This window comes from Mus caroli, chromosome 3 (genome assembly GCF_900094665.2).
Source record: "Mus caroli chromosome 3, CAROLI_EIJ_v1.1, whole genome shotgun sequence".
Taxonomy (NCBI): domain Eukaryota; kingdom Metazoa; phylum Chordata; class Mammalia; order Rodentia; family Muridae; genus Mus; species Mus caroli.
The window spans coordinates 103,278,343-103,290,673 of NC_034572.1; the positions used below are offsets into that span (position 1 = coordinate 103,278,343).

Here is a 12,331-nt window from a genome sequence, read left to right on the forward strand (position 1 = left end):
CATCCAGGTGGGGGAACTCGCGGTGGCAGAGCTTGAAGCAGGTGGCTGACACAGAGAGATGATCTTTGAATGTGATCTCTTGCCAGAGCAGCAGTGTTGCTGGATTAAAATTCCTCTACATACAATGTTACATACAATGTTTCTATTATCTCTGCTGTAATGATTAATCTTGCTCATCAACTTGAATCAAATTGTAGTCTACTAAAAGATAAGCCCCTGGGCAAGTCTGTGAGGGTAATTTTTGGAAGGATTAAATTAACTGAGGGTGGGGTAGGAGAATGGGTGTGTGGTGTGTGGGGTAGGTTGGTGTGTGAGGAGACAGATGGGGGTAGGGAGACACTCCCTTAGCGTGTACAGCACTATTCGGTAATGTCCCAATTCAATAGAGGTCTGAGGTAAAAGAAGTTCTGGTTTGGCCTGCCAACTTTTACTCTTTTCTTGTGAATTCATCTACTCTTGTCACTGTTACTGCTACTGCCATCCCTTGCTGACACTGGAAGCTAACTTCTTTGGCCTTTGTGGTGGGTTGAATGCAAATGGCCCCTATAAGGTTCATATGTGTAAATGCTTGGTCCCCAGTTGGTAAAAGTGTTTGAGAATATTTGGAGGTGTGACCTGGTTGGAGAAGGTGTGTTAGTGGTTAGGGGCTTGAGGTTTCAAAAGACTTGAAGCCTCATTCCCAGTGTGCTCTCTGCCTCTTACTTGTGAATCAAGATGTGAGCTCTCAGCTGTTCCTTTGCTCTACCATCATGGACTCTAACCCTCTGAAGGCCTAAGCATTATTAAACATTTTCTCTTGTAAGTTGCTGTGGACAATGTGTTTTATTACAGAAACAGAAAAGTAAGACAGCCTTCAAAACTGAAGCAAAGACCAGTGGCTGCATGAGTCAGCAAGGCCTTTGGCTCTAAGACAGGGCTGATGAGCTAGTCAGCCTCATAGACTAAGCATCTCTGAAGTTTTCAGCGTCTCCTGCATACAGACAACCTGTTTGTCTACCCAGCCCATGGATCGTGAAATATTAAAAATGCAATCCACCACGCTAAACTGGCAGTGCACCAGCAGGCTGTTCTCACCTCGTGGAGACTCTCTAACCCCGAGCTCCGAAATCTCTCCACCCAGCTTGTAAAGTTCCCACTGGTGGGTCACTGCCACGCCAGCCCCATGCTTCCAAATTCCCATGGCCTTTTGGGGTGTGCTTCTTGCAAACCCACACCTCTGTACCTTTCTCTCTGGAACCCAGTTGAGTTGCTCCATGAAGGAAAACACCATATAAACAATTCAGAATCAACAGGTAACTCAATTGCAGGGTGCAGTAACTAGCATCCTAAATTTGTAAGCTGTACTAAATAAAACCCCTCTGGTGGCAAATCCTGGCGGATCCACCATCTAAACCTCTTGTTAGTTACATTTTGGCTTCTACTTGTCTTCAGTCCAAAAGCCCTATCTCTTCCTTCCTCTCTTCCTCTCTCCAACCTGGAAGTCCTGCCTGCTCCTTGCCCAGTGATTGGTCCCCTGAAGTCTTTATTCATTAGGGGGAAGGTCCTGCCACAAGCCCATATTGTGTAAAGCAATGTAATAGATCCCTTTTGTAATATATGTCTATCGCATCAGTTTTGTTCCTCTATAGAACCTTAAGTAATATATCTGTTACTATACCTTGGTAGTAGAAAAAGGCTCCTGAGGCAAATAAGTTTCACATCATGAAGAAATTCCCAAGCTGATGTATTAGCATCATACTAGGTCTTGGCAAGTCAGCCTGGAATATTGTAGCTCAGCCTCGGCTTTTAGAAATATCATTCTAGAAGCATTACCATCTGCCTTCTACTGGCTTCGTTGCTTTGAGAAACTCAGTTGTATAGCAGTAGGTATAATTATCATTAGGAATACTACTTACCATGCACAGTGCAGAGCTCAGGCCCTGGCAACCCATCAAAGGTGCTGCCTTGATTGAGCTGCCTGCTCTGTGTTGCCATCTTAGTCCCAGTTACTGCGCATGTCATAGTCATTCCCTTTGTGTAGAGTTTGACCAGGGCAGTTGAAGGTGAGAAAGAGAATACTGCACTTGTTATGGCTGAGTTGTGTTCTTTACAATACTTCATTTTTATTCTGCTTATAACCCTTCAGGTAGCATACATTTAATGCAATGTCATATACTTTATCGAAGTAGCAAGTGCTACTGGAGTTCCTAATATAAAATATACTTTCATACAAAATTGCCAAGTCCTTGGGGGAATTAATTAATCTTTGAACTAGATAACATTTAGTACAGAGGTTGTGCTGGGTAATATGTTCAGTTGACACAAGCTAAAGTCATCTGAGGAGGGGACCTCAACTGAGAATATGCATTTATAAGATGGGGCTGTACTCAGGTTTATAGGGTATTTTCTTAATTAGTGATTGATGGGAAAGGATCCAGCCTATTGCGGCTGGTACTATCCATGGACTGGTGACCTCCGGTTCTGTAAGAAAGGAGGCTGATCAAGCCATGAGGAACAGGTCAGTAAACAACACTTCTTTATGGCTTCTGCATCAGCTCCTGACTCCAGGTTCCCGCTCTGCTTCAGTTCCTGCCCTCACTGCTTTTGATGGTGAACTGTGACATGGAACTGTGAGCGAAATAAATCCTTTCCTCCCCAAGTTGCTTTTGATCATGGTGTTTTATCTCAGCAACAGTAACCCCAGTGGAGATAGTGATTTACATAGGAGGTTGACAATAAAAAAAATATTGAACTTAACAGATGAGCATTTGTTAAGTAAAGAGCTGTCATTTGAAGACACTTTGGCTCGTAGGCCAGTACACTCCCTTGTCTGGAGCTTGGAACACCTGAGTCATAAAAAAAATATGTGACTCTGTCTGAAAAAATGTCTTTGTTGATGAATTAATACCTCACATGTACATAGTTTCTCATACATAATTTCTGTAAATGGTGTATGGAAATGAAATGTATGATTAAATTTATAGTAACATTTTGATGTATTTTTAAGTCAGGAGATATTAAGTTGATATAAAGAATGATATATATACACACGCACATTCAAGAATTATCAGGGCAGATAAGATGGCTAAATGGGGAAAGGTGCTTGCTTGCAAGTCTGACAACTTGAGTTTGATCCCTGATACTACAGTGAAAGAATAGAACTGATTCTTGAAACTTGTCTTTTGACTTCCACATACACACTGTGGCACTTGGATATGCCCATGAGCTACAACAATGACCAGCATGCACAATAACCCTAAGGGTACAGTAGTGATATACAGACCTTGGTGATAACCAATAACTCTCTTATTGGACTTAAGACCTGCTCAACAAGAGAGAAATCATGACTGGTACTGGAAACCTAGCCAACTGCCAAAGGCTAGTGAAGTCATGGATTCTGGAGAACACCTACAACTGTGACTTTACTAACTAGCATAATCCCTAGTTATAATCTAAATATTTGTCCTTATACTCACAGATAAGTGTAGTCTTTACTCCTCATCAAGGAAATTTCTTTTTGCAACAGATGGAGACCATTACAGAAGATCACATGCAGAGCTGTGGAGCCAAGTCGCAACTGATAACATCTGCAACACAACTCCTGCACTTAAGATTCAGGGGTCATTATTGAAGAGAGGGCAGAAAGTTATAACTATGAAGTCTCACCATGGCTGCCTAAACAAGACCTGAACAAGGACAACACCAATAGACACACTAATATGGAAGGGGGAAAAATCTCAAGAAACCTCAACCTTAGACAAAGAGTGACAGGCATCTAAGGGATCTGAAAGCTAGATAAATAGTCTTCCTCAGGGAAGAGCAGACCAATTGGTTATCCAGTACCAAATGGTTAGTCTTAAAACATGTACATACAAGTAGCGTTTCATGGACTTCTCAGGTTGTATTTATATATTTAAGAACACATACACATATAAGTATTAGTAAGTAAACACACACTCAATACTTCACAACAATTAAAAGGAGGCCATATAGCTGAGAGAGTTAAGGGGTTGAGGGAGGAAAAGGAAGGGTGAGATGATATAATTATATTACAATCAGAAAATATAGAAAAAGAGGGGCTGAACAGATGGCTCAGCAGTTTAGAGCACTGGCTGCTCTTGCAAAGGACCCAGGTTCAACTCCCAGCATCTATATGGTGACTCTCAACTGCCTGTAACTCCAGTTTCAAAGGGTCTGACACCCTTACACAGAGAAATATTCAGGCAAGACACCAATGCATATAAAAATAATAAATAAAACATTAAAATGAAAAAATAGAAAAATATATGATAAAAATAAAAAGAATGTGATTTTTTTTTTTAAATTTGGAAAATGTGTTACAGTTGTGTTCTAGAGTTTGAGGAGAATATGGAAATTTTAATTTTCCCTTCACAACATAGAGCTATGTGAACATGAACTACATAGTAGGCATATGCCTTAGGGTTTCATTGCTGTGAAGAGATACCATGATCAAGGCAACTCTTATAAAAGAAGACATTTCATTGGGGCTGGCTTGTAGTTTCAGTTTCAGACATGGTTTGGGAGAAGAAGATGAGAGTTCTACATCTTGTTCTGAAGGCAGCCAGGAGGAGACCTGCTTCTGCCCTGGATGGACCTTAGGCATAGGACCTCAAAGCCTATACCCACAGTGACAGATTTCCTCCAACAAGGCCACACCTACCCCAACAAGACCACACCTCCTAATAGTGCCACTTCCCATGGGCCAAGCATATTCAAACCACCACAGCACACACACACACACACACACACACACACACACACACACACACACACACACACACACACACACACACATATATGACACACATACCTTGGTAAAAACCAACAGCTCTCTTATTGGACTTAAGACCTATTCAACAAGCGAGAAGCATAATATAGTACATGTTTCTGTTATAAGGATGTTGGATCTTTTACTTTATAAACAGAGTCCTTCATTCTTTTGCCCCTGAATCAGGTTTTCAGAATTAACTTTTTCAGCTCTTTTCAAACAGGTACAATAGTCAAATGTGTTACAGTCTTTCGTCCTCAGGGACAGATGTCGTTTGAAATGTAGAATTTGGAGTTTATAAAAATGCATGCAGTGTGCCTGTGATTTGTAATATTTCAAGTGATGTCTGAGCTATTCATAAATATTTTTGTCCTGAAGCATGACTGTTCATACCTGGACAAATAACTAGGTAAAACAGCGGTCGTTTCAGTTTAAAGAGACTTAACTACCAAACGTAAACTCGGTGGCAACATTTCGGTGTTTTTAGGCTTTGAGGAATGGGTTTGGGAGTAAAGACACCCACCAAACACAGACTTTCCAATCCAGGGTGGTCACATTCTATAGTGTATTTTGTTTTGTTGTTGTCTCAGATTCTTAACTTGGTGTTTTCACTTTTTAAAGGTGTAATAGATGCTTCAGAAATAGTTGCTGCCGTGAAATCATTGGGAATCCACATTTCTCTCTCTCAGGCCAAAGACATCCTGAAAAGGTCAGCCTGTGTTCTCATCTTTGATACCCTTTGAGTTTTATCATCTATGCTGGACGTTAACTGCAATACATGTGGCATTTCAGATGCCATCTCTCATTTTTGCAGAGAGATTTTTAAAAAATTCATATGGATTCATATGTATGAGATGGTTGAACGTGTATTTCTTTAGTCTTTGTGTTATATTATCCATTTTTCTTTATTAATTCATCTGTATCCATTCCTGTGGCAAACACATTAAGATGTTTTTTCTCTGGGGGGGGGGTCTGGGGAAGATGGCTCAGTGGGTAAAGTGGTGCTTGCTGCGGAGCATCGGGATTTAAGCTTGATTCCCAGGATCTGCATAAAGTCTGTGTATAATGGTATACTCGGGAATATAGAGGCAGACTCATTCCTTGAGCCCATTAGCCAGCCAGCCCAGCCTAATCAGCAAACCCCATGTCCTGCTCTCTCTCTCTCTCTCTCTCTCTCTCTCTCTCTCTCTGTGTGTGTGTGTGTGCACATGTGACACAATCTAAAGTTATTGGGGAAGAGGAACCTCAACTGAGAAAATTCCTTTATCAGATTGCTTCTAGGCAGCTCTCTGGGGGCATTTTCTTCATTAATGATTGATGAAGGTGAGCTCAGCCCCCTTACGGGTATAACCCTGTGCAGGTGGTCCTGAGTTGTAGAAGAAACCAATGTTCAAGCCATGAGGAACAAGCCAGTAAGCAGTGTTTCTCCATGGCCTCTGCTTCAGTTTCTGTCTCCAAGTTCCTGCCCTGAGCTCCTGCCTTAACCTCTCTCTGTGCATCTGCCTTGTAAGACACAAAATAGAATTGGATTATTATCCTAGTTATGTCTCTTGTTGCTGGGATAAAATGCCTTGACAAAAGCAACTTAAAGGAGAAAAGTTTTACCTGACTCACAATTCTGGGTGACAGTCCCTCGCTGTGGGGAGTCAGGGTAGTGGGTGTGGAGCTGCTGGGCACATGGCGTCCACCATCGAGGGCAGAGCACATGAACATGAGTGCGAGCTGTGCTCAGCTCACCTTTCCACTCGAAGTCCAGGATCCCAGGCCTGGAACTGTGCCATCCACAATGGGTGGGTTTTTCTATGTCAATTAACATAATCAAGATAACCCCCCAGAGACAATCAGAGGCTAAGGTTATCCAAGACAGTCCCTCAGGGCGTGGCTGGAGTCTTGTCTCTTAGGTGTTCAGTTGACAATTAATACCAATAATTACAGTTATCTATTTCTTAGAAGCTTAAAAGAACTTACACAAAACTAGCTGAGATTTCTATTCCCTATGTTTGTGTAGTCTAATTAAATTTCATTAACAGTTATAAAACCACTCATACTTTCAAGTCCTTAAGTCAGCTTTAAAAAGCTGTGTTTTTAAAGCTGTGTGTGTGTCCTACAGAAAACAATCTACAGATTTAGTCCAATACTTGTCAAAATTCTAGCACTATTATCCATAGAAAGGAAAAAAAATTAAATTTTATCTAGAAGCATAAAAGACCGAAGGCAATATTGATTAAAAGAACAGTGCTGGAGGTATCACTAACTGATTTCAAATTATACTATAGAGCCATAGTAATAGAAACAACATGGTACTTGCACAACAACAGAGAGATCAGCAGAATAGAATAGAGGACCCAGCTATGAGTCAGGCAACTGCAGCCACCTGGTTTTTGACAAAGATGCTAAAACTACACATTGGAGAAAACACAGCCTCTTAGGGTGTTGGAGAACTGGGTGTGCTGAGGAAAAACCTGTGCATTCATTCAGAAGCAGATCCTTATGTCGTACCCAGCACAATAATTTTTTATTAGATATTTTCTTTATTTACATTTCAAATGTTATCCCCTTTCCTAGTTTCCTCTATGAAAAACCTCTATCCTCTCCCCCCTTCCCCTGCTCCCCAACCCACCCACTCCCATTCCCAGCCCTGGCATTCCCCTATACTGGCGAATAGAACCTTCACAGGACCTAAGGCCTCTCCTCCCATTGATGACTGACTAGGCCATCCTCTGCTACATATACAGCTAGAGCCACAAGTCCCACCATGTGTTTTCTTTGATTGGTGGTTTAGTCTCAAGGAGCTCTGGGGGTACTGGTTAGTTCATATTGATGTTCCTCCTATGGGGCTGCAACCCCCTTCAGCATTTTGGGCACTTTTTCTAGCTCCTTCATTGGGGACCCTGTGCTCTGCCCAGTGGATGATTGTGAATATCCACTTCTGTATTTGCCAAGCACTGGCAGAGCCTCTCAGGAGACAGCTATATCAGGCTCCTGTCAGCAAGCTCTTGAAATTCTTAGACAAATGGATAGATCTGGAGGATATCATCCTAAGTGAGGCAACCCAATCATAAAAGAACACACATGATATGCACTCACTGATAAGTGGATATTAGCCCAGAAGCTCAGAATCTTTCTTAGAAGGGGGAACAAAATACCCATGGAAGGAATTACAGAGACAAAGTTCAGTAAGAGACTGAAGGAACGACCATCCAGAGACTGCTCTACTTGGGAATCCATCCCATAAACAACCACCAAACCCATACACAATGGCAGATGATAACAAGAGCTTGCAGGCACAATGATTAACTCAAAGTGCCTCCTGAGAGGGCTGGAGGAAAAAGCAGGAAAAACACTCCAAGATATAGGTTCAGGCAAGGACTTTCTGAACAGGACTCCTGTTGCTACGTGAATAAGGGCAGCTATTTACAGTGGAAAGTTGGAAAAAAAAATCTTTATCACCTGTACCTGACAGAGGGTTAATATTCAAAATCTTTAAAGAGTTTAAAATGAAGGAAACACCAATACACAAAGAACTGAATCAGACAGTCTGTGGGGTTGGGGCAGTGGCTCAGTGGAGAAAGTTCATGCTGTGTGGACACAAAGACCAGTTCTGTCCTCAGAACTCAGGTACAGTTGGCATTATTAAGGTGAAATTCTAATTTTTATTATTTTGTGTGTGCTCAGGTGCATGTGTTACGTGTGAAAGGTGGAAGACAACATTTAGGGGTCAGTTCTCCTTCCACCGAGGGTTCCAGGAATTGAGCTCAGGTCATTAGACTTGTGCAGCAAGCACTTTGACCTGCTGAGACCAGAGGACAAGCTCAACTGTTGTCCACAGGCTCCATCCACTGTTTTGTTTGCTTATTTTCTTTTGTTGAGATGGGGTCTCCCTGTGGCTAGAATGTTCAGTGTATGTTAGGTTGGCTGGCTAGTGAGCCAGGAGAACCTGCAAGTTTCTATCTCCTTAGCACACCTATCTTGCTTCTGCATGGGTTCTGGGAACTGAACTCAGATCCCCGTGGTTGCAAGGCAAGCCTTTTACATGCTGGGCTGTCTCCCCAGCCACTGATCATCAGTGCTCTTTGGAAATGTCAATATTGTTCAAAATAAGAAAAGTCTGAAAAATGCCATAGTTAGGACCTTAGGGACACGTGATATCTGAACAGAATGTTATATCTCAGTGTGATGCTGAAGGGGAAAAGAACATTAGTTTAAAATGTAGGATGGCTTAGTAAAGTATAAAATGTAGCTATGAGTAATGTGTCAACCATTAGTCAGGCATTGTAACAAACAAACCACAATTATGTAAGATGTAACCAACAGGAGAGCCTAGGTGTGGGGAGATCTAAGAGTTGACTATATATTGTCATCTCAATTTCTCTTGAAGTATGACATTGATCTAAAAGATAGTCTGTTCTTTAAAAGAGGAATTGGAAAATACAGTTATATCCATGAAGTCCAAAGGAATGGCTTCAGGAACAAACACTCCACAAGTGTTTGAGTAGTGTAAATAATGGTAGTATTATAAGTGTGGTAAACACCATTTAAAATTTCATTTCAGCATGGATTTTGACGGGTCGATGACAGTAGACTGGGATGAATGGAGAGATTTCTTTTTCTTCCATCCTGCAAAAAATATCACTGACATTGTTCGTTTCTGGAAACATTCTACTGTAAGGTTATTTTGCATTTTATTCTGCATTTTTACTTCCTTTATTTTTCTTTAATTGTTGTTATTGTAAATTTCATTTCATTGTCCCTATTTTAGTTTTAGCCCCAGTGGCAAAGAATGTATTATTTCCTTTTAACAATATTCTATTAATTTTGGAAGGACAGGTAGTATTTTATGTGAAAACATAGAAACCACAATTTGTTTTACTTACTAAAACGACCCACACTATGTTATAAGTCATGTTGTTATGTATAATTGGATAGTCCTAGAAAAGTGGGAAAAAAAGTGTTTTCCTTTCGTTTTTTAGATTGAGTGGACTTTTTGGCATCAGAAATATAAAATTACATATTCAGATTTCAGAATTTAGAGTGAAAAAGCAACAAATGTACAAGTTATCAACTCTTTTAATTGTTGCACCTGACCTAATGTTGTAAGGAGTGTGTTTGGACCCAAATAATTGCTACTCAAATCGACTCCGGCGGTGGCAGCGGTGCTCCTCGCTACCCTCCCCACAATGTTCTGGCTTCCCAAATGAAAGACACACACCCAGCCATATATTTTAATATGCCTTAAACTGCTCAATAGTTGGGCTACTTCCAAACTTCCACGTGGCTAACACACTCCCCTCCGATATTCCTGAGTTATTGCTTACTAAAACCTATTATCCATCTTGGCTGGCCCGGACCCAGACCTGCAGCCCTCTTGGGCTGAGTTCCTCAGCACCTACAGGATGGCTGTGTTCTCTGTCTGGCACACCTCCCGGCATGGTGGTTATCTCCCTTCCTCCTCCCTCCTCAGTCTCTTGCCCAGGACTCCTAAAATCCTGCTTCTGTCTCTCTGTCCAGCCATTGGCCACCAGCAACTTTACTCCAATCAAAACCAACTGGTGAGTGTGTCCCCCAGTGTCTTGTGTGTGGCAGTGTGGCTACTTGTGCAATTTTGGAGACCAAATTAACACAATAAAGCAGCATTAGACCATATCCACCACATGGAGTAAAGGAAAGTCTGTAGTTAAAGACTTTTGCCTTCTTTAGATGTACGGTGGGGAAATTGAAATCCTAATACTGCGTCCACAGCATCGTGTTCTTAGTGTCCATCTTCCTCCATAGCTGACACACAAGAAAAGGCTATTAGCTCTGCAATCAGAAGGCCCAAGTTTGAACCCTACATCTTACACCCCCTTGCCCCAGTTTCTTCAATTAGATGGTGGAGAGAGTATTTTGTTTTGAGTTGTTTTGTTTTGTCTATTCTAGACATGGTTTCTCTGTGTAACCCTGGCTGTCCTAGAACTCAGTCTGTAGACCAGGCTGGCCTTGAACTCAGAGACCTACCTGCTTCTGCCTCCCAAGTGCAGGGATTAAAATCCTTTAAGGGCTAGTGGTATGAAGTTTAAGAGTTCAAGTAATGTATTGGTAAAACAAGCTAAGAATAAAAGTATTGAATACATGTTACGACAGGCACTTGGTTTCATCTGTGTTTGTGAATATTTGAACATATGTGAGGACTATGTTACATCATTTCATACTTGGGTTTTGATTTATATAGTATTGTGATAACACATTTGATTTCTTACTTTTTGACTGGTCCTTCAATGTTCATTTTGTCTCCTGTAACTATTGCCCAGGATGCATCACCAGATCATTCTTCTATTGCAAATAGGTTTTTTCATGCAATATATTCTGATTCGTTTCCTCTCCCCCAACTCCTTCAAGTTCCTCCCCACATCTCCTTCCCTCTGGTTCCATACCCTTTCTATTTCTGCTTCATTCAGTTGAGAGTTGTTCAGTTTTCATGAGTTTGTAAGCTCTCTGTTGTTTCTGTTGAAATACAACCTTAATCCATGGTGGTTTTATAGGATGTGGTGGGCGGTTATTTCAATTTTATTGTATCTGTTGAGATTTGCTTTGTGACCAAGCATCATGTTGTCAGTTTTGGAGAAAGTTCCATGCGGTGCTGAGGAGAAGGTTTGTTTGTTTGTTTGTTTGTTTTTTTAATTTTTTTTTTTGTATTTGGGTGAAATGTTCTCTCTCTATCTGTTAGGTCCATTTGGTTTATGATGTCAGTCAGTTAACTCTAGCATTTCTCCATTTAGTTTTTGGCTAGATGACCTGTCCACTGGTGAGAGTGGGTTATTGAAATCTTCTACTGTAAATATGTGAGGGGCATTAAGTGGTTTAAGCTGTAGTAATATTTCTTTTATGAACTTTATAACCAACCTAGCAAAATAGTAACTATTTCAAGCTCTTGGTTTGGTTACTCCAGAATCTTTTTGATTTCTAATCAATATTATATATATCCTTTAAAAAGAAATTAAACCTAGTGTGGATATTGTGCTATGCTGTGGTGTGCATGTAGAGGTGTCAGGATACTGGCCAGAGCCAGTTTTCCCTTTGAACTGCATACATTCTGGAAAGTGAACTCAGGTTGTCTGGTTTGGCAGCCATCGCCTTTATCTGCAGTGCCATCCCACTGGCTTTTGCCATTTTATTTTATTTTATTTTATTTTATTTTATTTTATTTTATACATTTCTTTCCATGACTACATATGATCTTGTGGTTCTTAACATGAGTGATATCTTCAAGCGTATCATTTTCATTGCCTACAACATCCCTGCTTATATAGAAAGGCGGCAATAAGATTGTGGCCTCTGAAGTCATGATGCCTGGATTCAAAATGGGCCTTTGAGGCTTTAAGTTACTTTAACTATAAAGAATTTATTTTTCCCTAAACATTGAAACTCACTTTCTTTTAAAATTATTTTTTTTTAAATTTTTAATATTTTTTATTACGTATTTTCCTCAATTACATTTCCAATGCTATCCCAAAAGTCCCCCATACCCCCCTCCCCCACTTCCCTACCCACCCATTCCCATTCTTTTGGCCCTGGCATTCCCCTGTA

The 12,331-nt window shown here is 40.8% G+C and overlaps 1 protein-coding gene across 1 annotated transcript in view; it reads left to right on the forward strand.

Annotated features, from left to right (window-relative positions):
* The window catches only part of LOC110291167 (calcium-binding mitochondrial carrier protein SCaMC-1-like), a 33,675-nt gene that overhangs the window by 8,278 nt on the left and 13,066 nt on the right, over positions 1 to 12,331 (forward strand). Inside the window, exons 3-4 of the mRNA XM_021158148.1 lie at positions 5,390 to 5,477; positions 9,321 to 9,432. Of these exons, the coding sequence (XP_021013807.1) occupies positions 5,390 to 5,477; positions 9,321 to 9,432 (200 nt within the window). The remainder of the gene's footprint in view (positions 1 to 5,389; positions 5,478 to 9,320; positions 9,433 to 12,331) is intronic.